The sequence below is a fragment of the Anomalospiza imberbis genome, chromosome 2 (assembly GCF_031753505.1).
Source record: "Anomalospiza imberbis isolate Cuckoo-Finch-1a 21T00152 chromosome 2, ASM3175350v1, whole genome shotgun sequence".
In the NCBI taxonomy this organism is placed as follows: Eukaryota; Metazoa; Chordata; class Aves; order Passeriformes; family Viduidae; genus Anomalospiza; species Anomalospiza imberbis.
In genome coordinates this window covers 9062008-9088597 of record NC_089682.1, presented here as the reverse complement: position 1 = coordinate 9088597, position 26590 = coordinate 9062008, and the positions used below count along the sequence as shown (strand labels likewise).

At 40.6% G+C, this 26590-nt stretch overlaps 1 protein-coding gene across 1 annotated transcript; it reads left to right on the top strand.

Moving 5' to 3' along the window:
* Window positions 1-7311: 7311 nt before the first annotated feature.
* CYBB (cytochrome b-245 beta chain) lies at window positions 7312-26590 on the top strand. Its single transcript, XM_068179778.1, has 13 exons — window positions 7312-7467; window positions 9828-9923; window positions 11314-11424; window positions 14791-14875; window positions 15823-15968; window positions 16764-16954; window positions 20513-20642; window positions 21537-21629; window positions 22619-22872; window positions 23135-23297; window positions 24109-24255; window positions 25437-25561; window positions 26276-26590. Exons 1-13 carry the CDS (start codon window positions 7423-7425, stop codon window positions 26400-26402), a joined length of 1713 nt encoding a protein of 570 aa, XP_068035879.1. The 5' UTR covers window positions 7312-7422; the 3' UTR covers window positions 26403-26590.

Here is a 26590-nt window from a genome sequence, read left to right as displayed (position 1 = left end):
TGACCAAGAAAAAAATGTATCATAAAACTGTTAGGTCTTGGGGTCACCCCAAAATTAGACTAAGAATGAAAGGTAAGTGTTTCAAAATAACAAATATGAAAGCTTACTGAATCTCTACCCTGAATGAACAACTTCATATCCTGGAAAAAAAGGACAGTTTTATACTTTTTTTTTTGATTACATGCAGTTACAAGGAAAACCTCTTGCCACTGAAATAAAGTTTTATGGAAATGGTGAATGTCTGTATTCAGGTATGAAAATTTTGCCTTTCAGCTGGGAAATTCACATGTGAATGCATCTGTGTTTAAAGGCTTCTAACAACAGACTAGCATTAATGGGAAAACACACCTAAGGAAAGGATGGAGGCTAATTTGTCAGATGTTGCTTACTGAGATCCTTCTGGAATAACATCAAAGTGTAACTTTTTGGCCCTGAAGGTGAGATCTGATTGATTTAATGAACTAGAAACAGCCTGTCTTAAATAGGGTATGTGCCTTCATGTTCATAATTGCTGAAATTCTTACTTTGACAGAGCACACAAAATGACAGCAGATAAATGTTACATATTTTAACTTCTGAAATGTCTCTCATCAGCTACTTGTTTCATCTGATTAATGTGCCCTGTCAGTACAGAGCTTTAATCAGCCACAGACACTTTCTGGAAAATGATCAGGAGCAGATTTCGATGGAGAGCGATGCCAGAGGTAGTCAAGGTGAAGATTAATTCACATCTGCCTTCTAGAGTGGGAAGTAAATGTCAAAAACAATAGCACAGCACCTTACAGACGAGGTGCCAGCATTGCATTTTGGTGTGTTTATGCATGGATTTGCAGTTCCTGTGAATGGGCTAAGCTGTGTGCTGGACTTGAGAGCAAACAGAAGAGAGGTGCTTGTGATTGCTTCAGTTCTGCCTTTGCTGGCCCTCACAGCACCAGTTACATTCTTCAGAATGGGAGTCCTGGCTACTCCTCCTCCCTCTCTGCTGCTTCATAGGTGTCATTTTAAATAGAAATGGAGAAGCAAGGCACATTGAAATGCTCAGGCAGATTTTTCAGTAGGGCTGCTCTTTTGGAGACAAACATTCCTGGCAATGAAAAGGGCTGAACTCGTGGAATGCATCAATACTTCATTGCCATTTTAAATATTTTAATAATGGTGGGCAGTGCAGTAACTCAAAAACATCCAGGTGTCATTTAAAAAAAAAAATTAGAGGGGAAGTAAAATTTTCTAAAAGAAGTAACTTCAACTTTAGAGTTACAAGGAAAATAAGAGAGCTCTACAAAAGCACAAGAATTAGGTGTTTAAACTTTTTTTCATCATGTTTATTGTGGTCTTCCCTGCCCTAATTTTTTTAAGCAACAAGAAGAAAAAATAGCAAACAGGAGAAAGAGAAATATTTTATGAAAAAAAAAAGTCACTGCAAACCTATGGAAATGTGTGTGGCAACTCACAAACGTGTTGCATTGAGGGTAAGCCTAGATTTCTCCACTGATGCTCTTGGAGAGGCGTAGTGAAAATCTCAGAAAGGAATCCAGGCACAGTGAGGCAGAAACTGTGAAGGTTGTCCTGGTCTAGGACATAGCATCATGCTAAAAAAATCATTACCTATTCTTTTTTGTTCGACTACTTTAATACCAGCAGTCTTAATTGTATGTATATTATATGTATTTGTAGGTATGTAATACATATAAATATAGAAATATGTAATTATATGTGTATTTTATGTATGATATGTGTTGGAGTACACACATTAGTCTGATTCTGCATAGCACAAATAGGCAATTTCAGTGTTAATGGTCAGAACAGAAATGTTACCACTGGCATCTTATGTGCAATTTGCTTACACAATTCCACCTTCCTTTGCGTGGGAAGAAAAACAATGGACCATGCAATACATCCAGTAGTTTTTTTAACCACAGCTGGATGGTTCCTGCTTTGATGTTTTCTCCATCAGCTGAAAAGATGTGATGTGCTTGCTGAAAAAACCTTTCTATTCTTTACAGAAAGATAAAAGATAATTGATTGGAGAAACCTGGGACACTGCCTGTGCTATTGGCTGTGTGAATCAGAAATGAACCAAGCTTCCTCAGATTCAGAGGAAAGGAAAAGGGAAAACTTTGCAGGAGACAGGTTGTCAGGTGGGAACAGGCAAGGAATGTAATAAGTGAAAAATTACTCCTGCCTAGCCATGAAATATGGGCCTCAGCAAGGATGTTGGTGTTGTGCCATGAGGAGTGATGGTAAGGCAAATTCAGGGAGGGCTGCAGAGTGCTGTAGCATTAACTCATCAGACAACTCAAATGCCTGTGACAGCTGACTCTTCACTGTAATTTACCATTGGCCCAAAATGCAACGGGAGCCCCCAAGGGCAGCAAGCAGGAATCCATTAGCCATCAACTATAGATCACTTGCCCTATAGTGTCCTAAAGCAGTCAAGGGCTTATGTGTTTAAGCTGCTATCTTAATAACCCATACATCACTGTTCTTCCCAGGGCACAACATCAAGTGAGCAGTTGTCTCTTCAAGCAAGAAAAGAAAAAAAATCACCAGGGAAAGGGAAGTTTTACTAGTGGGAGATCCAAAATTAAAAACAGCAAACTGTTTATAGTCCTAAGTGTATCACTCATTCAAAAGAAGTTCTAGTGTAATAGAAAACTAAAGCCAATTTTAGCATGTGTAGGAGTGTATTTGTATGAGGAGAAAAAATACTCACTAAGGATTGGAGTATGATTTGGCAGACTCTCCCTGCCAGGTAGCAGAAGTCTCAGTGAGATGACATTGTGTCCCTTAATTCAAAAGAAAGTGTCATAAGTCACTGTAATTAGCAGTAAACAGTTGTGATTTTGATCAAGGTGGACACAGCTCCTCGAGCTTTAGCAGAAGACTGTGTGAGAGGATCTCAAAGTCCAGCTGAAAAAGAAATTAGGTACCTTCAGCCTATTGCTGCTCCCCTGAAAGCCTGAGCAGTGAAAATAACAGAATGTTATTAAACCATCAAAACTTAAGAAGTCATAAATACAAGAAATCAAATGAATAAATAATATTGTGTAAACTGTAGTCCCTAATCTAACCCACTTGTTGAAATTTTGTTTTTCATAGTGATTTCTCTGGAAGTGCTAAAATGCCAGGAGGGGAGGGGGTTGTGTGTATGAATAAACTGCTGTAAACAATCTTAAAACAGGAGGCTTTAATAAGTACTCAGCCAGTGGTAATTTAACCTGGAAGAAATTCATCCCAGTTCAAATCCTAAATTATGGACACACAAATTATCAGACACTTGTGTCTTCATTGAGTTTCCCAAAGATATGAATGGATGCTTCCAGACTTCTCTTGAGTGTAACTTAAGCCAGATAGGGTTTTGTGAGATAGTGTCAGGCAAGAAGTAAAAGAGAGCTTTATTAAGACAAATGAAGGAAGGGAAACATATAAATCCAACAATTGTGTGGCTGGAGCAGTGTAATTCTATAATAAGAAGAAATTTAGGTATGATTTAGCAGCATATAGGCTTCATGTTGAATCTTGGCACAGGGCTGAACTCTCTTGCTAATCTAGCTGAAGGATAATTTTAAAGCAAAAACCTCTTTCTTGGTGCCATAATTTATTGTATCATGTTATCTTGCTTAGACACGTCCATTAAACATGACATCATTCCTCAGTGTTTCCTCTGTTGATATTACTGAAAATGAACATAAAACCAAGGCTGTGTCTGTCAGGTGTCTGTTGTGGACAGTCATCTGCTGACAGAGCTGGGTCACCCCCACACCTCCACTCTGAGGACTGGGAGGGAGAAAAATCAGCAAAAGAATTATCACAGCACTCCTTTGTATTTCACAAGACAAACTGCAGCATTGTAAAGACCTGTAGTGTTGTCCTGTGTTGCAGGGTTTGGGCACTGAGGTGTTCACACCTGGGGGCTGTTCCTGGGCGTGAAGGGGGATGCTGGAATACTTCTGTGGATGTGGAGCTCTACTGATACCATGGCATGAGCTACCACAGTGAAGCTCTAGCCGGCTGGGAGGCACCTCCTTTATTTCTGGTCGTGGAATGGGGATGCAAACGTGAGCCAGGAGTAATAGAGCTGCAGCAGATCCTATTAGGAAGAACAAAGTGAGCTAAGGAGCTCTGGCCGTCCTTTCCCAGGCTGTGATCAGGAGCTGTTCATTAGAAGTGGGATTTGACAGCGCAGCGCTGAGAGAGAGAGGGAAAAGCAGGAAAGTGCTTTTGAGCAGGGATGCAGCAGGCAAGGAGACACGAGGGCAGGTGCATAGGGAGGGAGGGCCCGGGACGGACTGAGCAGGATTGCAGCTCCTTCCCCCGTGAGCGGCGCGGGGCCGGCGCTGCCAGCGGGTGGCACCGCGGGGCTGCGGAACCACCGACCCGGGCGAGACGGGCACGGAGAGACTGCCGTCCCTCTTCTCTCATCCTGCCAGATGTCTTCTTGAGCGGGAGATCGCTGGTGGAGTCCCTCTCTGCAGGCAGAGAAAAGTTACCCTGGGATGTGACCAGCACGTGTAAACGAAGGGGATCTGCAGCCCTGGGAGGAGAATGGATGATGGTTGTGTTCCAGAGCCACATTAGCAGATGATAAAACTGGTACCCTGCCCAAAGGATGCCATCTGGGCTCCCCCTCCCTCAGTCCTATGCAAAGGCAGGTTAATTTTACCTCTGCCTTTATTCATGGGAGGTTATGCTGTTGCAGCTTTTGTCCAGCTCTTCCTGGAAACTACTGCCTGCTTACTGAGATGAAATTTCTGTCTGTTCTTAGGACATGTTGCTGGTGGTGTTCCTTCCAATAACAGCACAGCAGTTTGCAGCCATTCTGGTCTATTTTGTGGTGGTGCTGCTAGACTTCAAGGCAAGACTGGTGCGGCAAGCAGCATCTGGACCAGACATGGATTTTTTTTAATACAGCACATGGGTCTCTCATGATGACTGCAAGTCAGTGTCGGGAAGTACTGGAGCAGGGAATTGCATTGAGAGTTACAGTGTAAAGGGAGGACCTAGAAGGATCTGCCAGTCACTGGTGTCTCATTGACATGTTTTTCCCGGGCTCATATCTATCCCCTTTTCTGCGCTCTCAGCTTGTAATCATTTATTTTGTAAACAAAACAGAAAGAGCAGAAGTTTCAGGCTATGTCATTCCCTGGAGTGAAGGCAAGCACAAAGAGTGACAGCCTCAGGCTGCATGTGAAGAGTCTTTTCAGGGAAGACAGCTTGACAAGTCCCTTGTTTGCTTCTTCCTCTTTGGTGTAGAATCAAGGGAAGGTCGGTAAACAGTGATTGCATAGCATTTAAAATAAAGACTTCAGGCTTCAAAATAGAGGAGGTTAATCAAGGTCTTTACTTGACTTTCCCCCTGCTGCATGAGAAGGAGGAGCTGGATCTCTCACTCTGTTCTGCACATCACTCTCTTTTTTGGGGTTTTTACTTGCAGAATTTTTCATTGTACCTTTTAGGGACATGTGTGAAACCCCTAGGCCTATTGCAAGCACCTGGCATTAAATTTGTGCAGCAATACACAGATCCTTATTGTGCAGAGCAGGAGAGGAGCTAAATTAATTCCTAAGCAATGAGGTAAAATTACTGTGAGGAAAGGAAGAACCCTGAGACATGAGTACTTTTACAATACTGTCATGCTGCAAAAGGATCAGTGTTGACTGATCTTTTGAGCACAAAGAAGGATGAAAAGTGCTTTGTGTAATCAAGTAGCTTGAAACAGATTTTATAAACAGAGTGAGATAGCATTTAATTTTTTCCATACTTCAGTTTTACACTCCTACATAATTAATACACAGCTGACAAGATGTTTTTTTCTTGTACAGGATGCATTTTCCAAATAAGTACAAAGTATAAAACATTCAAGTTTTTGTAATAGCAAAAATGTTTCAATCATTTAGAAAGTGAAACAATCAGAATTAAATCAGGGGTGATGAGTGGGTGGTTTTCATACTATTTTGAGTCAAATTTGTCACTTGCAGCAAGAGGCAAAGTTTGCTGTGCTTGTCATGTCACTTTCAGAGGTAACAGAAAACTCACAAGCATCAGGGAGCAGCAGAATGCTCCAGCTGTGGAAGGGCCCAGCACCTCTGCCCTTTCTTTTGAGTTCAGGCAGTGAGATCAGCTACTGCGTTTGGTAATTGCTAGGCTGAGGGCAGCTGAAATATACTCTGCTTCATGGTCTGTGTTCAGGCTGTCAAAAGGACCTCACACTTTGCAACTGTTGTGACTGATCCAAGATCAGCCCCTTCTGGGTTTGTAGCCTGACAGAAATCTCCTGAGCCAATAAATCCACGTTTTAGGGGCTATGGTGCCTGAGGAGCTTCCAGGCAAGGTAAAGCTGCTGAAGCTGAAAGCATCCTGGATACCTGCACTGGCTTACCCTAGAGAGGGCACAAGTAACTTACTCTGAGCTAGGGGGAGGAAAAAGGCAGTGAGAATGCTGCCATTCCCGGGCAGGGAGAGAAGGCTTGTCTTCACTGCAATAATCGACATCCATGAATCAGAGCTGCCCCCCTCCTTTCTTCCCTAGCCACTCCAAATGTTTAACTTCCAGAGGCTACCTCCATAAACAAGAATATGGCCACCAGACCCTCTGATGACATCCAGCATCCCTGCAAGTGTTACCCATCCCTGAAAGCATCCAAGGTCAGGTTGGATGGGGCCCTGAGCAACCTGAGTTAGTGGATGGCCTCCCTGCCCATGGCAGGGGTTTGGGAGTAGATGATCTTTCAGGTTCCTTCCAACCCAAGCACTCTATCATTCTATAATTCTGTGATCCATTTGGGATGGCCATCAAAGGGGATTCTGCAAGACTCAAAACCATGAAAAAAAGCTTATCCAGTGACATATGTCCTCAGTTTTGGCCAGAACAGAGAAGAATTTTGGAAAGAACTTAGCGAGGTTTGAATGTATCAGACAAAGAGGAATGTTAGATTAGTCTTTGAAGTTTCCATGGACATTGAATTACTGGAAGAGAAATAGTACTAGTGATTATTTATCAACAAAGATCAGCATGATCTGCATCTCAGTCCCGAGATGATTAAAAAGAGACAGGTCTGGGCAGAGGTAACTCTTCTGTTCTTTCTATGTTACACCTCAGCTTTAAAAGTTATATAAAGTGGCAATACATTTTTTAGCAGAAAACCTGACCAGTTGTAGAACTTATTCTATCCTTTATATCACAATGAAAAAGTCTATTTCAACAGTTTATATGTATTTGAGTTATGAAATGTTATATGTAGAGATGGTAGAAACCTATTTGAAAGAGAACTGGGGTCATGATTAAATGGTTAACTTATTTCCCAAATGAATGAGAAAGGAAACAGGTTGCTGCAACCTTTTGCTCTCACTTCCTCATGAGAGAAGACATAGAGGCTGTCCCAGAGAGAGCGGGGCTGCTGTGCACACACATCTCAGGCAGCCATGGGGAACTGGGTGGAGAATGAAGGACTGTCCATCTTCGTCGTTGTAAGTCCAATTTTTGTTGTGATTTGTGTCTAGTGAAAAGTTTTACAGAAAGCTGTGCTGAGCAGTTCTCACTGTGCCAGTGAAAGATGCACCTGATTATGCTGAAACTGGGGCAGCAAATGCAGGGAAATGCTTCAAGGGATCATTTTTAAGGAGCTCTCTGGTATTTCAGTTGCTGTAGGCTTCATTGTTAACTGAGACTTTGCTTTGTTAGAAATACTTTAGTTAAGCAAAACAACTTTAAAACTCACTTAACTACGTGCACTTCAACAGAGGAAGCAATTAAAACAATCACCCTTTCTTGCACTTTAATGAACAGAAGTGGTTGTAACTGAAAGCACAGAGTCTTGATGGTATAAAATTTTTGTTAATGTCAGATTCAAGAATTTAGAGCAGATATTCATGAATCCTTCATTAAGACAGCTACTATTTTAATTGAATTTGTTTACAGTTTGCATAGAGGGGCTGTAAGAGTAGGTTAAATTAATTCTGATCAAGATTTTAAAGTACGGAAAATCCCAGTTGCATTTACAAGTGCTAAAGAGTAAGCAGGGCAGCCCTCTTTGGAGAAAACTGAGTTTATACTCTAGTGTTTTCTCTTTTTTATGTCACAGTATAAAGGTATACCTCTAGACATATATTATGTACATATACATATATGTATTAAAAACATATAGAAAACCAAAATGTAAGAGCAGTTCAGATGTTATGGTTACCTTTTGTTAGTAATGTAAATATTGAGAGGAAGAAAAAGAAGGTGTAGAGTTTGTATATTTTTGGTGACTGAAATGTGAGCATCTTTATTCCACTGAGTGTTTCTGCTGCTATGAGCAGGCAGTACTTGCATTTGACCTTGCAATTTAGGAACATAATCCCAGAGCTGTGGCACTTCAGTGCTTTGAAAGGGAGTGACGGTGTTTGCTGTCACCTTCAGTGATTTGAGGAAGTTGAAATTGCCATGAGGTGAATTTTGGTTTTTGTTTTTTTTTTTTTTCCCACCAGAACTGAAATAATAAAAGAATTAATTAAGGGGCCTTTATTTTGCTCAAATAAGGAATTTGGTTTTTGAACCTCAAAGCTATAACAAGGTGAGGGTAATAGGGAAGGAAACTAACAGACATAAAGAAACCAGCTAAAAGGACAGACCACTGGAAACCTTACCCAAGTGCTCTGCTTTAGCCTCTACATCTTTACTGTACACTGAACAGGCAGAGGGTTGTCCAGTGCTTGACAGAAACAGGTCAGACACAATTCCTACTGATGTACCTCAACAAAACAGAAACACGCTGCCAGAGTGTGCCACTGTCACTTTCAATAAGCGTCCTAAGCACTTAATCCTGAGATGAGCTCGGTGTTTTAATGAGGACTTGGGGATTTCCAATATACTGCCTTACCTTGATGGAAATCCCTTCATTTCCCAGTATTTATTTACATTTTCAATATTTGAAATAATCCCAAGTTTTTTTTACAGTGCTATTTGAGCCAAAGAACTAGCAAAATGCATGAGTTAGGAGGGGAAAGGAACTCTAATGTCACCTTTTCTGGGATTTCTCCCAGTTCTCAGACTTTCTCTCTGTTTTTATGCACCACTTAGTAAAACTGCTTAGAAGGAGTGCAGTGATGTAGGTATGTTTAAATATGGGATGTGCAATCAGCCAACCAGCTCCAGGAGGGCAAATATCCAGATTCATTATGACTTTTTTTTGCTAGGTGGACTTGTAGCTGCCTAAGAGTTAATAACATGTCTTTCCCTAAAACGCCTGCACCCCAGGATGTGTAAGTGTGAGAAAATTCTGCAGCACAGCTACACAGAAGCCTGGTTTGGGGTAGTCTACATGCTACCAAAGGGCCTGTGTTGAATATTCCCTGCTGGCTGATTTCAGACCCTCTTCTTGAATTCAGCCTCATGTGTAATTTAGCCTATCTAAATTTAGATGTCAAGCTTCTTTGTCACAGCTTCCAAGTCTTCCTCTCACATAGATTAATGTGCCTGTGGAACTGCCATTTGGAAGAGTCCCTAACCTTCAATGGTATTTAGAGATTTAACTGAACTCAGAATTAAACACTTGTAGTATGACAGTCCTGATACAACCAACCCTAAACTCCTTGACCTGCGAAAACATTTCAGCTGCACATTGCTATGTTTTGGTCTATTGCCACTCCTGTACCCCGTGTTCACAAATCACCTGTTTATACCAGAAAGATTTCTATCACGCTTGCTGAAAACTTTATACCCTGCAGTACATCTCTCTGTGCAAACAGGAGCACAGGGAAGTAACTGGCTCTTATCTGAACTGTGTAAATTCAGATGGATTATTTCTAACAACAAACTGTAAGCTTCCTGTTTAATTCTCTTTCAGCTTGTGTGGCTGGGTTTAAATGTCTTCCTCTTTTGGTGGTACTATCTTGTATATGATGTCCCACCAAAATTCTTCTACACCAGAGTGCTCCTTGGCGTAAGTACAAGACATTATTATTTTGTCACAGACAATAGCACAGCAGTTTTGAATAGTTTTAGCTGATCAAAACTGGATTTAGTGGCTGGAGCAGCAGGCTCATGTAGATGTCCCATGCAAGCAGATAACTGTAGGCAGATGTTCAGTGCTTCTGAACAGAAAGCTGGCACACAAAATAGAGAGATCCCACTCTAAAGATGTTTTCAGTCAAAAATTATGCTCCTAGTAATTAAATTAAGCATTAATTGTGGCTACTTTATTAAGCAAAAGATGAATAAAATATTGCTGTTGAACTGTTGTGCAGTCATTTCTCCTTGCAATTATTTTTCAGAGTGTGAATAGTTTATAAAGACATTGGCTCTGAAAAGCAATCATCATTCATATATTCATCAAGAATGTGAGTGGTAGTCAGGTAGTGAAGTGGCCCTGGATCCTGGGCTATTCTATGTGATCCAGCTTCTTAGTGCAGCATTGTGTCCTACTACAAACTTGCTTCCAAAGCTACCACAGGTCACAACCAATTGACAGGGAAAATCAATTTGTTCACATATTTTAAAACTCTGATCACAGGCATAAAAATCAGCCTAAGCTTCAGATTACAGAGCACAGCATTTTGCCAAAGGTTTGCAAAGCTGTGGTTTAATTCTACAAAGCATGAAATCCCATTCTGCATACGGCTTCTGGTCTCTGGATCAAATCCTGTGCTTTGCAATCATGATGCATTTGCCTTTGAAGTCACAGAGACTCAGGCTTGGATAAGTAGAGCTCAGTGTAAACCCAAACAGCTGTGCTCTAAAACCTAAAAGGTCTCAACCCATGCAAGGAGAGCAAACATTATTTTTCTTCCCTTCATTGCATTTTGATTAATATGGTCATTTTTTCTTCATTTCAAACAGTTCAAAAATTTTAAATAATTAAGGGTGTAAAGACCAACATTAAGGAGACAGATTCCTAAAAGCTGAGGCAACAAATTTCCCTAGACTCCTTTACTGACAGAGAACTTCTCTTAAAAGCTGTCCGTAACCCCCACCAACCGAAACCACAGACTCTTTACAACCTTGGGACACAAAACCTCTGCTAATGGCTTAGATTTGCACCTGTGTTAGCCTGTTGAATGCCAGACATGACAGGAAGCTTTTTGTACAACCATATTAATTCAAAACTGGAGACAGGAGGTGTCTGTTTGTCTGCAGGAGTGTGTTCTGCCTGCACATGTGTTTCTGACTTGACCAGAGCATGATTCCTTTGAACATTCACTGTGTAAATGTGAACTTCAGATCTCACACTCTTTACCAGTTATGATATAATACATAAATGAAATCTGTGCCTGTCCATGCCCTGGATAATGTCTTAGGTAATGCAATTAATAACAGCATCTCTCTAATTGCAGCGTGCTCTGGCTCTTGCAAGGGCCCCTGCAGCCTGTCTGAATTTCAATTGCATGCTGATTCTGCTGCCAGTATGTCGAAACCTGCTCTCCTTCCTCAGAGGATCAAGTGCGGTGAGATGAAGAAAGAATTTCAAAATTTGTGAAAGATATTATCTTTCATACCTAAACAGACTTGCAAATATAGCAAGAAACTTTGTCCGAGTTCCCCAAATACACCGTATTTTGAGGATGTCCTTTTATGAGAAGCAGATAAGCCTGGAGTTTTGCTATGAGTAAGACTGAGGTCTAATGCCCATGGGGTATCTAGAGTTCTGCTGAGAGTGTGGCTTTGAATTAGTCTCCTTTGAGTCCTCCCTTTTTAGCTGCCTCCTGGGCATGGTCCTGCCCTGGATGCAAAGTCCATCTTTTGGCTGGCAGAAGCTGTTGGTGCTCACATACATCCATTGTTTGTCACTGATGCTACACCCACTTAGAGAGGGAAATATTTGCCCCATCTGTCTTTGCATGCTCAGTCCTTAAGACAAATGTAGTCTTTTATAGACTTTCAGAGTGGGACTTTTTTCCAGCTGGCTCATAAATGACATTCTTTCTTGTCTCAGTTGCATTTCCATCTCAGATCAAAGAGTTCACAGGCCTTTTGACTTTTTCTAGCTCCCAAATCCAGATGGTATACACAACACTGAGGAGATGACACTAAGGAAAGGACAACTTATCCAAAGTGACAGCTGGAGAGGCTTCCTGTGATAGTACTGACTCTATCACACTGCCAAAATCTAGATTTCTGGCTATTACAGCAGAAATAATGCAGACAATGCAGGCCATGGTCCAGAGAAAAAACAATATTCTCCTCAAGTTCATTAATTGTCCTTCCAAATGTATAATGATTCTTCCTTTCTTTCTGGACACTTTTAACATAAACATGATCAACAAAACCACTTCCCAGAAGTAGTTTTTCATCTCTAAACCCAGCATAAATTTCTTAATGCAAATGAGACAGCCTGCAGGGGCTGAAAAGGCAGAGCAGAAGAGGAAGTGATAAAATAGATGCAGTGTTTCAACAGTCCTTCATAAGGGAAGAAAGTGGGATATGAAGCAATAAGAAAATAACCAGAGAAACAATAGGCTGTATTTCCATCTAGTACACGCATCCTCACAATGAGTGTGAATAAATGAGATGTGCCTGCCACATTAAACTCTTAAATCACATTTATGAGCAAGGCCAGTGCTCTAGCCTTTCTAAGGAGTAACACTTAGGAATATAAATTTGGAAATACATGTTAGGCTTTCAGTCTTTTCCTATACTCCTTCAGATCCTGAGAAACTACAGAACAGACAGCCATACCCTCCATTCATGTAAAAGGAGAAAGGATAGTAAATAAAGCTGTAGGGTTAAAGTTGTTATTCCCCAGGCAGATCAGCAAGTATCAGCCAAAATCCAGGGCTGACTCCTCTGGCTGCAGAAGTCAATAATGAACATAAATTTAGAAAGAATTAATGTTGCTATGGATGAATGCGACTGGAAAATAATGATGAGCCAATCATCATATGAGGCATTTTTGAGATTGCACAGGGGAAAGCAGGCTGGGCATAGGTCTTCTGAGCTCAAAGCAGTGAAAGATCTGGGGATACATATGGACACCACTGGAAGGCCAAAACCTGATTCTGGGTGTTGAGAATTGTATTCCAGCTGGGACTTTGTGCTACTTATCCTGAATTACTCCTCTCCTAGCATGCATAACCTAACTTTTCCAACCAATATCTTGGGAAACTGTCCCTCTTTGTATTCAAACCACAGGGTCAGTTCTTCTGCCTTGGGCACTGTGGTAGAGCCACTCAGGCTACACCCAGATAAAAGTGAGTTCCTGGCAGTGAGATACAGTTCCATTCCTGCTGGCAGTACACTCACCTGCTGATAGCTGGGAATGAGGAAGCAAAGGGCTCTGAGGGTGAGCAAGGAGGGCAGGGAGGGGCATAGAATAGAACTCTTAGACAGCTGGTGTTTGTTTAGCTCCAGTTGCTTTTTTTGCAGTAAATCTACACCTCAGGAAGGATGTAATTTTAGATCTTAAGCAAAACACACATGGCCCAGTGAGCCATTGGCAGTGGCAGTGCTGTGGTGGCCTTGGCACAGGGGGAGAGCTGCTTATGCTTGTTGTGCTGCTGTCTCTAACTAGCTGTGCTCTGCAGGTAACAACTGTCAGGGTCTATAAGAAAAATCATTTAAATGTCAAGTAACTATTTGGAAGAGTAGTGACCTTCCTGATGCGTTGGGGTCAAGAAGAGGAAAGAATTGCTCAAACACAGCGTTCAAAGGGAATGTACTTAGAAGTCTTGCCCTCTCCGTCCTGCCACCCAGAAATCACATGTTACAAAGTTATTTGGTTTTAATTGAAAGAGAGCTGCGTTGTGTTTTGCATGCCCCTCATTGCTGTGTTCACTGCTGTTAGTGAGCCCCATGACTGAGGGCAGCTGGAGCCCTCTGCCATTGCTCGGCCTCACTTCTTAGATCAAGTGGGTTTTGCGAGGGAGTCAAGCACTGCCTCTCTATGCTACATTTTATTCTACAATCTTTTTTTATTGTTTCTCAATATAGGTGATACAAAAGGCCAAATTTCTCCTGCTTGTTATTATAGTCTGAAGTGATTGTGGCAGCCCCAGAGTGTTTACCTCTTGTGAGGAAATACTTGTGGTAGTTCGCATAGTGTTTTGTTCCCTTATCTGGTTAGCAAATGCAATGCAAACATACAGCACATGACAATCATGCCTTTAATTGTGTGGAGACAGCAAATGTCATCTTTACAGGGACTTAAGGTTTTAGGAAAACTTCCAGTGACTGCAGAAGAATTCATATGGGGTCTGTTAGAAACCTGTCATCATTAGTAATGAAAATATTATTCTGTTTTGCTTGAGAATTAATTTCTTTCGTTTGTATCTGCAGAGATTTTTGCTAGGTTTTTTTGGGGTAACTCCAAATCAAGTTGTAAGTGAATGCCTGGGGAGTAAACCCAGTATTTTGGGGAAGAAATGCCTTCATATCACCACCAAATGTGATGTGATTTGGGGTGGGAGCTCCCTGAGACAGTTACACCCAAACTTTGCAGCCTGTTTCTAGATTGTGAAACACAATAGGATCCTGGTGCTGCCAAAGCAGTCACTCTGCCAGGGCAGACTGTGATCCCTTATTTTGTTTATAATATGACATTTAAAACAGATAAGATGTATTCCTTTGCAATACAGGATGTCAATTTTTTTCTCCTTATCAAATACTTTGTTTCAAGGGAGATGTATTAAAATATAATCTGGAATTCATGTTTTCTGAAAGACAGGGGGAAATATTTTTGTCTATATTCTGGAATGCTAAATTTTTCCTAGCAATGCCACCAATATGCTCAGGCCTTCTGGTTTTGTCCCTACCTTTAAAAAGTGTGCACAGACAAAACAAATAGTCTTCAAATACCTTTTTCTTTCTACCCAAAGTGCTGCTCTACCCGAATCAGGCGACAGCTGGACAGAAACCTCACCTTTCACAAAATGGTGGCCTGGATGATTGCCCTTCACACTGGTTGGTACTCCAATGTTTCTTTGTTTGTTGCTTTCTTGTGTATTTTACGTGGAATCCAGGTGGCACCAAAGTTCTTAAGGATATGTGCAGAGACCTGATTTCATTAAAGGAGTCAGTGTGTGCCAAGACTTAAATCAGTTTCCAGATATGTGCCAACTGTCAGAGAGCAAAAGATAAGAAAGAATACTTTTATTTTGAACTGTCAGTACCATTTATGATAGTTTAATAGAGGGTGTTTAGCAATGACCTGAGAACTGGATATGCTGGACTTAATTCTTGTTTAGACTTATTTCTTATCTGGCATGTTTGAAACAAATAATAGAAATATTTTTTTTTAAAAGGATATAAAAAGCTTGGACCTATTTTGAAGATAAATAAGTATCTGCTTATAGGAGGTGGTTCAAATTTTGAAAAGCGTTGTACAGTTTTACCCTACAAAAACATATAATGGAATTCATGTGATCACCTCACCTGGTTTAGGTTTTTGGATGCATTCAGCCCAGCAAGAATATTACTAATGATTATTAGCAAAACTGCAGAACAAAGCAGCACTAACAAATATGACTCCAAATAAATCCAGATTCAGTTCTTGGCTCTTTTACAGAAGTCCTGGATGAGGATGATCCTGACAAACAGGTTAATCCATTCCATGTTTCAGTATCCCATATGTTGGGATACTACTACTTGGATTGTTGAAAGCCTTTGTTGAACAAAAATATACTGAAAATTTCCCTTTACTTATTTCCCTCCCTCACCCAAAAACTGTAAAATTCAGGTGGTAAAATTTTAGCAGTAAAACACGTCAGTGATCTGCAATTGTGATGAAGATGGCAAGAGCAGCAGAGCTCTTAAGCAGCAGTTGACAAATGTGACAAAGTTTCAGATGTTACCCAGAACCACGGAGTACCTGTGGTCAATGCTGATTACTCCTTTCCTGTCACTCCTAGCAATTCACACCATTGCACACTTATTCAACGTCGAGTGGAGTGTGCAAGCCCGTGTTGAAGAGAAGGGCACCCTGGCAGCTGTGCTTTCTGGCCTTGGAGACAAACCAAAGGAAAGCTATGTCAACTTCTTCAGACAAACCATTGCTGTAAGTGACATCAGACTCTGAAGGGTCATCACTACATTTGTGTAGGTGATCATAGAAGAGCATTTGAGCAGAGTGCCTATTTCTGGTGTCCACAGTCTGGGTTTGGGCCATCTTGCAGAAAAACCTAGTAGAATCCATTCTTCTATATTTGCCAGTAATATCATTGCTGAGCTTTGGTAGTTGCTGAACTTTGGTAGTACTTTAAACTTTTCCACCTGAGGATTTCAGAGTAATTCTAAAACATTATGTAAAAATATACCCTGTAAAGCAGTGTTTTGACTTAGACATGGCACTCAGAAAGCTACACAGAAGTAAAGGCAAAAGTTTTGAAGCTGGGTGGTTTAAGCTCTGGTCAGTGGGGAAAAAGAAATGAAGGGACTTCCCTACTTCCCAGAAGAGCTCTGAGCATCCAAACTCTGCATGAGTTATGACTCCCACAGCTGTACAACACCAGAGGAAAGGAGAGTTTTCATTTAGCTCCCGAAATATGGATGTAGGACTCCAGCTCTGAACACCAGAGCTGTGTAAATCTATTCACCTTCCCCAAGCAGTCCTGCTGAGCCATGGAAGAGTAAGAAACCATGTTTGGTGTGTTAATTAATGGGAAATGCATTCTCTCTACTTCCAATTACCTTAGTAAAGGTAAATGTGCAGTGCAACAAAAATGAAGTGGGATTTTGGCATCAGATGATTTAAGGACTGATAACAAAGTAAAAGGTTTGGTGAGAGATGGTTCAGCTGGCTGTGCTTTGGTGCAACCCCTTCCTTAGACCAAGGTGTGCAATTATTTCACAGAATCCCGTTGGGGGCCTCTATGTGGCTTTCACGTACTTGGCTGGCATCACTGGGGTTGTCATCACACTGGCCCTCATCCTCATCATCACCTCATCCACCAAAACCATCCGGAGGTCATATTTTGAAGTATTTTGGTACACCCATCATCTCTTTGTCATCTTCTTTATTGGCCTTGTCATCCACGGTGCTGGGTGAGTATTTGCACTTATCACAAAATATCTCATAACTACTGAATCTTTATTTAAAGCCCCCCCATGAGTACAGGGACTTCTGTCACTGAGCAGCAGTAGTTTTTGAAGGCAGTGATGGGCCAATAGAGGCTCTGAGAGTCTAGAGGCTCTCACTGGTACTTGCAACAAGCTGTCCTCACACAGGAGGTTTCATGTGACTTTGGCACATTTAAGCTCACTATCACTCAACTTCTTCTGACATCTTAATTGCAAAGCTCTTTTCCAAGGTTTCTGTTTCTAACTGTGAATTTACCTTTCTCTCCTAAAAGGAATTGCATCACACAGATGCATATAAAGAGATCTCAGTATAAAAATTACATAGAGTCTAGAATTCTTTTGGATAATGAAAACTATAATAATATAGATTTATGTTTCAGGCTTGGATGAACTTGTAATATCAGCAGAATTTAAGAATAGATTTTTAGCTGTTTCAACTTAGAAATAGGCTTTTGTAAAGTTTTCTAACTTTCAAATGCCAAACATCTTTTTCTGCTGTTGCTTCATTCCATATCTTCTTCTGAAAGAGCTGAAAAGCCTAATGAAACAGTTTTATCACTACACAAACACAATTTTAGCACTTAGAAAAATGAACTTTAGATCCATTTTATAAAACCAAAGAACAGGTGAATAAAGAAAAAAGACTCAAGTATCCAAGCTACACTTAAATACTTCACAATTACACTACATTGTCCATTTTAAAGGAAGTCCTACATGCAACAGAAAGGGTGCTTTAAAAATTCCCAGCAAAAAATGATTATTCAAAACCACTTCCTTACAGTCCATTAGTGCCATTAAAAAGGCAGAAATCAATGTAAAACAGGAAGAACAAAAATAGAAGGCAGATGGGCATCACCCCCAGCATATTTGTCCATTCCAACTTTCATAACAAGGAAACGGTTTGAGCAAAACTTGAGGAAAAAAAAAAAAAAAGTGGTTCATGTTTTCTGCAGCAAACAATGTATAGTTACTGACACAATGTCCAAACTTGCCAGTAATTACTACACAATGCTATCAGAAAGCAAGCATTGCCCTTTCCAGAGGTCAGTGGAGAGCATATATTTTTATAAAAGTTGAATTTTTATTTACTTCAGTGTTCACTGTACTCCCACCATCTTAATTGTACTGGAATGAAAAGGCAAGAGTTTGAGCAGCAGTGGTTGTCAGTGAAGTTCAGCTATCCTTTGGTAGCAGATATACATAGGAATATTCTCATCTGTAGAGGGAAGGATGCTTTCCAGCTGTGAACTCAGTGACCTCACTTATTTGGCCTTCAAGGTAATAATGGCATTTTGAGTTCAGAGAAAATATGAGATGGGCTTGTTCCACTCATGGAAGGCATCTCAAGGGTGCAAAGATGGATGCCATGGAATGAGTATGAACTGATAGTCTCAAAGCAACATGTTAGGAAGAGGCATAAATACCAGTTTATCTCAGGGGACAGAAGGCTGCCCCACATATTCTCATTAATCTCTACAAACACACATCATTGTATATACAGAAAGCTGAGTCAAAGGTTAGTGATAGCATCAAAGGGGCAGATTCAAGAAAGATGGAGAGAGACTTTTTACAGGAGCGCAGAGTGACAGACAAGGGGGAATGGCTTCAAACTGAGAGTAGTTTAGATCAGATATTAGGAAGAAATTCCTTACTGTGAGGGTGTTGAGGCACTGGCACAGGTTGTCCAGAGAAGCTATGGCTGCCCCATCCCTGGAAGTGTTCAAGGCCAGGCTGCACTGGACTCTGAGCAACCTGGTCCAGTGAAAGCTGTCCGTGCCCATGGCAGGGCGGTTGGAACTGGATGATCTTTAAGGTCCCTTCCAACCCAAGCCATTGTGTGATTTAATTCTCTGACTCTACAATAATTCTTGTCTGTTACAAGCTGTTACAGCACTTTTGAAGCACTGATGTTGTTTTGTGCATGAGCTCTACGTCACAGACAAATGTCCCAAATTTCCCAACACAGTAAATGTAAAAATGAGAGGGTGCAGAGGTGCAGTTCACTCTTTGGGAGTTAAAGGAAAACCTTCAGCCAAAAAAGCAGTAATTACAAGGCCATACTGCTGAAAGCATAATTACAGTCATAGAAAGAGCATCTACACTGACTGATAAGGGGAAATAAGCTTTTTCTTTCTCTTGTACAGGGCACTGACATTGTCAAACCTTGAACACAGCATAGGGCAAGGAAAAAACCCCCAGGCTCTCTTTCCCTTAAGCAATGGGGTGGACAGTGGAGGAAATGGGCTCCTCCTGTTCCTGTAACTCATCCCAGAGGGGGCTCAGCTGAACTCGTTGTCATTAGTGGGGAAGTGAACTGTAACTGCTGATGTTCCTGCAAATTGCAACTCGTGATGCTGCTGGGACAGTGTCACTGCTTCCCTTTATTTTTCAGACAGGATATTAATCAAACATTTAATGAAGAAGAGGTTCATTAATAATATTTATGAGCAATATCTCTCAACTCTGAGCAGAGGTTTTGTAAAAATGCTCTAAAAAAATCTGTCACACAAAGCTAGGCATGCATATGGCTTTGGTACCATGGGGTTTTTGAAATATCAGAAATGTAGTCTAGTCCACAGAAACTGAGCTAGAAAAGCAGAAAGAGAAGTCATGGGGAGAAGATATCAAAGAATCATGTTGGCGTAAAACTGAACAGCCTGATTAGAAACAGACTGTTTCTAGATCCAGCAGATCTTAATCTGAATTTTTCTACTAAGATCCTGAGGTTGGCAGAACTCCAGAGGCTGGAAATTGTGAAAAAGAATAGGCTTTTGCCCCTTGAAACTGAAATTATCTCTCTGCACCAGTTCTGCTACTGGAAATACAGCTGTACTGGGTCATTCAGGATTCCTTATTTGTTACTAAAACAAACAATAACAAACAAATAAACAAAGAACCAACCAAGCAAGAAAATTGAGGCCAGATAATCAGCTGATGCAAGCTGCTATAGCTGCAATAGCTGCTTGTGTCAAAAGCATCTGTATTCATTCATAGCACCTGAACAGCTGCACCGCAGCATTAGAGGGAGAGGAAGGGCCAAAGGAAGAATGTGTGCTGGAAAGGGATCTCCAAATTTCTAAAATAAACAGCAGAAATGGTCTCTGTAGTGGTCAGTAGCAAATTGATTACGTGTCCATTCCAGGTTTTGGTTGTTTTGATTGTTTTATTTATTTTGATCAGCTTTTTTTTTTTTTTTTAATTGAAGAAAAAAGTAGGCTAACTCAGAAAAGAATGAAGCTTTCTAATTGTGACCACATCCTGGAAGTGGTAATGGACACAAGTCTCAGTTCCTTACCTAATCTTGAAATCAGGATTTTATCCCACAAACTTCCCTCCCCATTTTTATTTCTTTAATGGTAACTTTGTGGGTAGATTAGAGCAGTAAATCTGTATCAAAGCTGTAGCAGTGCAGAAGTAGACAACTCCATATAAATAGAGTAGTACATAAATAGAATAACAATAAGGAACAGATACTTTCATTTTAATTTTAATTGCTTTAATGATCTTTACTTTTTTTCCCAGTCGTATTGTACGGGGACAGACAGCTGAAAGTCTGGCTGAACACAACCCAGAGATTTGCTACAAGAATTTCAGTCAGTGGGGCAAGAGTGAGGCTTGTCCAATCCCCCAGTTTTCAGGGAATCCTCCTATGGTAAGAACAGCTGGCTTGTGTGTAAATCCAATTGAAAATATTTACAGTTTTCTATTTTTTCTTAAATTGCATAGAAAACCAGTCATATAACCCTCAGCACTCTTCAGTGGCAGCTTTCTTTGCATGAAGCAAGAGATTTGGACACAGTGGGTTGTAAGCTGAAATGGACTCCAGACACACTTCCAGTGTGCTGCAAAATAAGCACAGTTGACAGACAACACAAAAGAACAATTGGTATCTGAGAACGTTTTATCCAAAAAGTAAACTGCAAAGTAATGGCTCCTGGGGATATCTAGAAAGTGCTATAATTCTCATAATAAATAGTTTAATATTATTAATGGATTAATGATCATTAGCAAGAAAATAAGCCCTGGACATGTGAATTTGAAACTTCAGATTTTATTGACTAACCCGGCTGTTTTTTCTTTCACATTTCAGAATGATCTGTTAACAGAAACCACATCTTTTCCTGTAGTAACACAGACCTGAGTCAATAATACCTTAATACCACATTTCACTTTGTTACATTCTTCTTTAGACAGAGACAAAATTACTTGCAGGAAAATACCTTGCTGTAACTCTAGTAGAAACTAAAAAGCCAGCTGCAACACTCAACAGAGAAAGAAATTCCCTCTCTGACCAGAATTCTGAAGCTGTCATATAGCTTAAGGATTCCCTAATCTGGTTAATAAAGAACACAGATTGCTTGAACTTCACCTCTGCTTATAGAATTTCCAGGATTTTATTTGATCTAAATTGCCATCTCGTCTAGTGAAAGGTGTCCCTGTCCACAGCAGGGGGTTGGAACTAAATGATCTCTAAGATCTCTTCCAAGCCAAACCTTTCTATGGTTCTGTGATCTTCACCATCTGACTTGTTTTCTTCTGCTTACAGACATGGAAGTGGGTGGTAGGTCCCATGTTTCTGTACCTGTGTGAGCGGCTGGTGCGGTTTTGGAGGTCACAGCAGAAGGTAGTTATCACAAAGGTAAGTGCTGATGCTGCACTTAATACCAGGCAAAGCATCACCTTCTTCTCCAAATGCTGCAGCAAAGGCAGAGGCTCCTACATATCCAAGTTATCAGTGGAAGGAATGCTCTGACTGCTGTCACGATGCCAACATCTAACATCCAAATGTAGCCTCTAAAAGTGAGCAAGAGGAGGAAGTTAGCTAAGGCACAGGACTGAATCTTAGGAAAGAAATGGATTTTCTTTGTATTGGGTGAAAAATTCCACAGTGTAGAAATTCTACAGACTTGAGACTAATTTAAGACACAGAACAAATGACCCCTGAAAACAAGAGCATGTTTTTTTATGTATCCGAATCTAATGTTGAGCTTCCATTCCCATGGTGTGTTGCAGAGATATTAACACTGATCCTGAAATTCTGACAGCTGAATTAGCACAGAACTAAGCTCAAACATATGATAAGTATCCTGGATTTTCCCAGTGTAATTTCCTCACATGGCACTGTACTGCATGCTGAGGACACACCCTCTTCAAATCATAGCGGGGTTTGGGGGATGACATTAGGTGTTTCTACTGTGCTCTATAATGATGCTGACACATTGGAAGGCTCCCAAATATCTGTGTGCTTTTGATAATTTTACCAAAATCTCCTGTGAGCCACTTCTAGACTATATTTATATGGTGTCTGTTTTGTGCCCTGTTGGCAGAAAATTTCTTCACAGTCCTAAACACCGCAGTTAATACCTAAATTAAGAGATAGAGAGACTTGATTCTTCCTCTTGCAAATCTCTTTTGAAAAATGAAAATAATTTTGGCAGACAACTTTAGGATTAAAAATTAGAGTGACAGAATTACTGTTTTTACTTCTAGAAGATTGTTTCTAAAGGATAGCCAAGGTCCCACCCAACTAAAACAAGAAAACATCCATTTCCAGTGGTACTACCTATCCAATATCTATAGGATAGCCTGTGGTTTTCCTTATTTTTCCCTTTGCCCTTCTCACTGTAGGTGGTCATTCATCCCTTCAAGACAATTGAGCTCCAGATGATGAAAAAAGGCTTCAAGATGGAGGTTGGACAATACATTTTTGTCAAATGTCCAGCAGTGTCTAAACTGGAATGGCATCCATTTACACTGACTTCTGCTCCAGAAGAGGATTACTTCAGCATTCACGTCCGTATTGTAGGAGACTGGACAGAGGGCTTGTTCAATGCCTGTGGGTGTGATAAACAAGAATTCCAGGAGGCATGGAAGTTGCCCAAGTATGTACAAAGAGCCTCCATGGTAAAATCAAAAAAACATCTATGGCAGTTTAAATATTGCTCAAGCAAATACAAACATTAAATGGTGACACAGATGTGGGTCTTAGGTGCTCTTTGCAGTTTTTTCTATCAACTCCACCTCTCCATTTTTTGACTAGTATTCAGTCCAAATATGAATTGTAGCAGAACAATACCTTTTAAGTGCCATTTTAAATGGTGTTAATAAATATTCACTACTGAGTTAATTTACTTTCAATTCCAGGATAGCTGTGGATGGCCCCTTTGGAACAGCAAGTGAGGATGTGTTCAGTTATGAAACTGTGATGCTGGTTGGAGCTGGAATAGGGGTCACCCCCTTTGCATCTGTCCTCAAGTCTGTCTGGTACAAATACTGCCATGATGCCACCAACCTAAAGCTCAAGAAGGTATTGTGTGCTCTTTCCCAGACCCCTGTAACTGTTCAAAGGCCAAGGGCCCAAGTCAAAGCAGGCACAGCAAAGGTGATCTGGCTCCAGGCATGCATGAGTACTAAAACAAGGAAGAGTCCTGTTCCCTCTCAAGGTTAGCAGGAGGAAAAACAGGAGGATCTAAAGCAAAAATATAACGAAAGGAGAAATAGTCTACAAGCTAATCCTGACTGTGGCCCTGGGGATTTCCAGTTGCAGTGGAAATGGTGTTCATCTACTTGAGAAACACAAAGTTCAAGGCACTAATACAGCCTGGGCAAATATTGCATTCCTTCCCTCAGCACAAAGAGAAAGCTTTTTGTAAGAAGAAGAGCAATGGAAGCATCCTCCTCTCCCCTCCTGCCCCTGGAAACTCCCTGTGCAGAGGTGTGCAGGCACACATTGCAGTTATGGTAATATTCAGAGAACAGAACTGGTTTTTTAACCTACTTTATCTTGCCTGCCAGCAGACAGAAAGCAAATTCACCTCTAAATCATTTATTTATGGCTTAACAAACTGTTTTACAAGGAGATAAGTGGGGAAACATTGCAAACTAAAAATGTGGAAAAGAAACAGGAAGATATTTCCTTGTTCTTGCAGTCAGTCATTCAGCTTTATAACCCTCTCAGCATCAAAATTCCTGAATAGCTTCAATACCATCCTACCCATCTACTGAAGTGTTCAGGACATTTTTTACAAGAAATCTATAATCCTCACTCTGTCAGCAGACGTAAACCTGGAAAACATAAGTGCCTGTGTTCCCTGACAGCTCATTCTTGTCTCTTCCAGATTTATTTTTACTGGCTTTGCAGGGACACTCATGCCTTTGAATGGTTTGCTGACCTCTTGCAATCTCTGGAGGCTCAAATGCAGGAGAGGAATAACGCAGAGTTTCTGAGCTACAACATCTACCTTACAGGCTGGGATGAATCTCAGGTAACCACACAGTGGAGGATATCACTGCCACAAAACTGAGGTTAATGTCAGAAAAATTTGTTTTCATAACTACTCAAATGGTCTTTTATCCTGGGCATCCATCTGGCTCTCAGAGGTTTTGTGTGCAGACAGCTGTCATCCATCAGGAGTTACATGGGATCATCTGTTAATGTGCACTGATTTCCTTTCTGGTTTCCTCTGGTTGTGCTCTGTGGGAAGCAGGCTTTGTTCACAGGAGGAACCTCAGCTGACCATGTGTGAGTCTCTAAAACAACTGATTCTGCCTTAAGCATGTAACTAAGATCTTTGGGAACCAGGGAAGCCAATGCACAGAGCTTGAACCATAGCAGCATATTTGTTTCAGGACTCATGAGTTCTCTGGTCTTGTGCTGGTAGGTTGCTGTGGGGATGCAAAAGAGCAGACTCTTAAGAATGTGGGATTGAGCCAGGAAAGGCTCTCACTCTGTTACTTTTGGTGATGCTTTATATTACATTTATCTCACCATTGCAAAATTCACCATGTGCCCAAAGTGCTGTAGAGACAGGGAGAGGGAGCAGCAAGGAAGTTATCACATATGCAATGTCAAAAAAACAGGAAGGAAAGAAGAAAAGTCCCACATTTTTTTCCTTGGGGATAAAGTTACCTGGAATTTTTTTTTGTCTCATATAAAAGGGCTACAGAACTCTGTAAGGCCTGAGCTTTCTTTAACCACATCTCTTCCTTGCTTTACTTAACTTAGCTGTCTAGCTGGAAGTTACACAAGCAAGACCTCCTCATATGGATCAAACCTTCCAGAGAACAAACTGTCAGGATTTCATTATGGTCAAGGAAGTCTTGTTATTGTATTTGAAGGGAAAGGATTTTTTAATTTAAGTCTTATAATTTAATTTAAGTCCTATGTTAGAATTTTTAGACTAAACCTGTTCATTGAAAAAAACCCTACAATTAATTGCTGTGTTCAGTGTTTCATAGCTTTAACTCTTGAGATTACCCATTCTGGGGAGAAGGAAGGGGTAGACACTGATAGTCAGGATTTTATCAGTCTTAGTTTTCCTTGCAAAACACCATAAATTCCATAATCTCATTAGGAAAATCATTCAGTCAGTATTGACATTATTATTTTTTAACCAGAACACAATGCTGCTGTATTTATCTGTCCTTAGTCTTTCATTCCCCACAGGCCACTCACTTCGTAGTGCATCATGAAGAAGAGAAAGATGTGATTACAGGACTGAAACAGAAAACCTTGTATGGAAGACCTAACTGGGAAAATGAGTTCAAAACGATTGCGGGGAAGCATCCTGGGTAAACCTTTGCAAATTTATAGTGTCTGGGACTTCCTCTGTTTAATGGCCATACACACCATAGAGCAAAATCATGTTCCTTTGGCTGATAAAATTTGAGGAGCACTTTTTTCCCCTACCTATCTCCAGGTATTTTCTATTCTATTTTCAGCCATGGACATGATATATGATCTTGAACAAATTATTTTGAACTACAATTTTTTAAAAAATCATTCCTTTTCCACAAGATACTTCTTGGATTGTCTAATTACTAGCAGAAGATTTAGGAAAAAATGAACCCTATTCTTCTAGCTGAAGTAAATAGGAATATCAGATGGTGTCTAGACACCTCCAAAACCACTTTATACCTCTAGAAACCAAACCTGAATATCTATGACCTTTAGCTAACCACCCAAAATTTGCAGGAAAAAACCAGAATAGCTCCTCTCAAGAATTTGTGTCATAAGCTCTTTGAATTTCTATTTCTTTGATTCAGTGAGGTCAATAAGCCTGTCTTCACTGACTAAGGCTGAGCTGAGATTTAGCCCAGCATTTGTTTTAGAAGCAGCAATAAGTGTGAAGGCGTTATAAGGTTTAGGGGATAGACACCCAGTTCTACTTCAGTTCCTGTAACTGGGAAAAAGCCTTGCATCTATAGAGTATAAAAATGATTTACATGGAGAATATCCAGCTGCTCCATACCTAGTTTCTGACCATATTTTCATTTTCTTAACAGCTCCAGAATAGGTGTTTTTCTCTGTGGCCCTGAGGGCCTGGCTGACACACTCAACAAGCAGAGCATCAGCAACTCAGAAGCTGATCCACGAGGAGTACACTTCATTTTTAACAAAGAAAATTTCTAACTCCAAAGTATGTGGGAGTCATTAAAAGCAAAATCTAAAGACTGAATCTATTTTTCTGTTTGGAGTCAGGGAAGGACAGCCCAGCTTCTAAATTTCAGCTACACTAACACAGGTCCCTTTGCTTATGGGAATTATTTTGGCTCTGTGGTAGAAAAAAAGAGTCAAGTTCTACCTTTGGGAAGTTTTCA

Excerpts from the sequence above, each read along its gene's own strand:
- CYBB (XM_068179778.1), top strand. The coding sequence starts at position 7,423 with ATGGGGAACTGGGTGGAGAATGAAGGACTGTCCATCTTCGTCGTT. Across the intron at positions 20,643-21,536 it reads TTTCAGGGAATCCTCCTATG|ACATGGAAGTGGGTGGTAGG; the intron begins GTAAGAACAGCT and ends TTCTGCTTACAG. Across the intron at positions 25,562-26,275 it reads ATTGCGGGGAAGCATCCTGG|CTCCAGAATAGGTGTTTTTC; the intron begins GTAAACCTTTGC and ends TTTTCTTAACAG.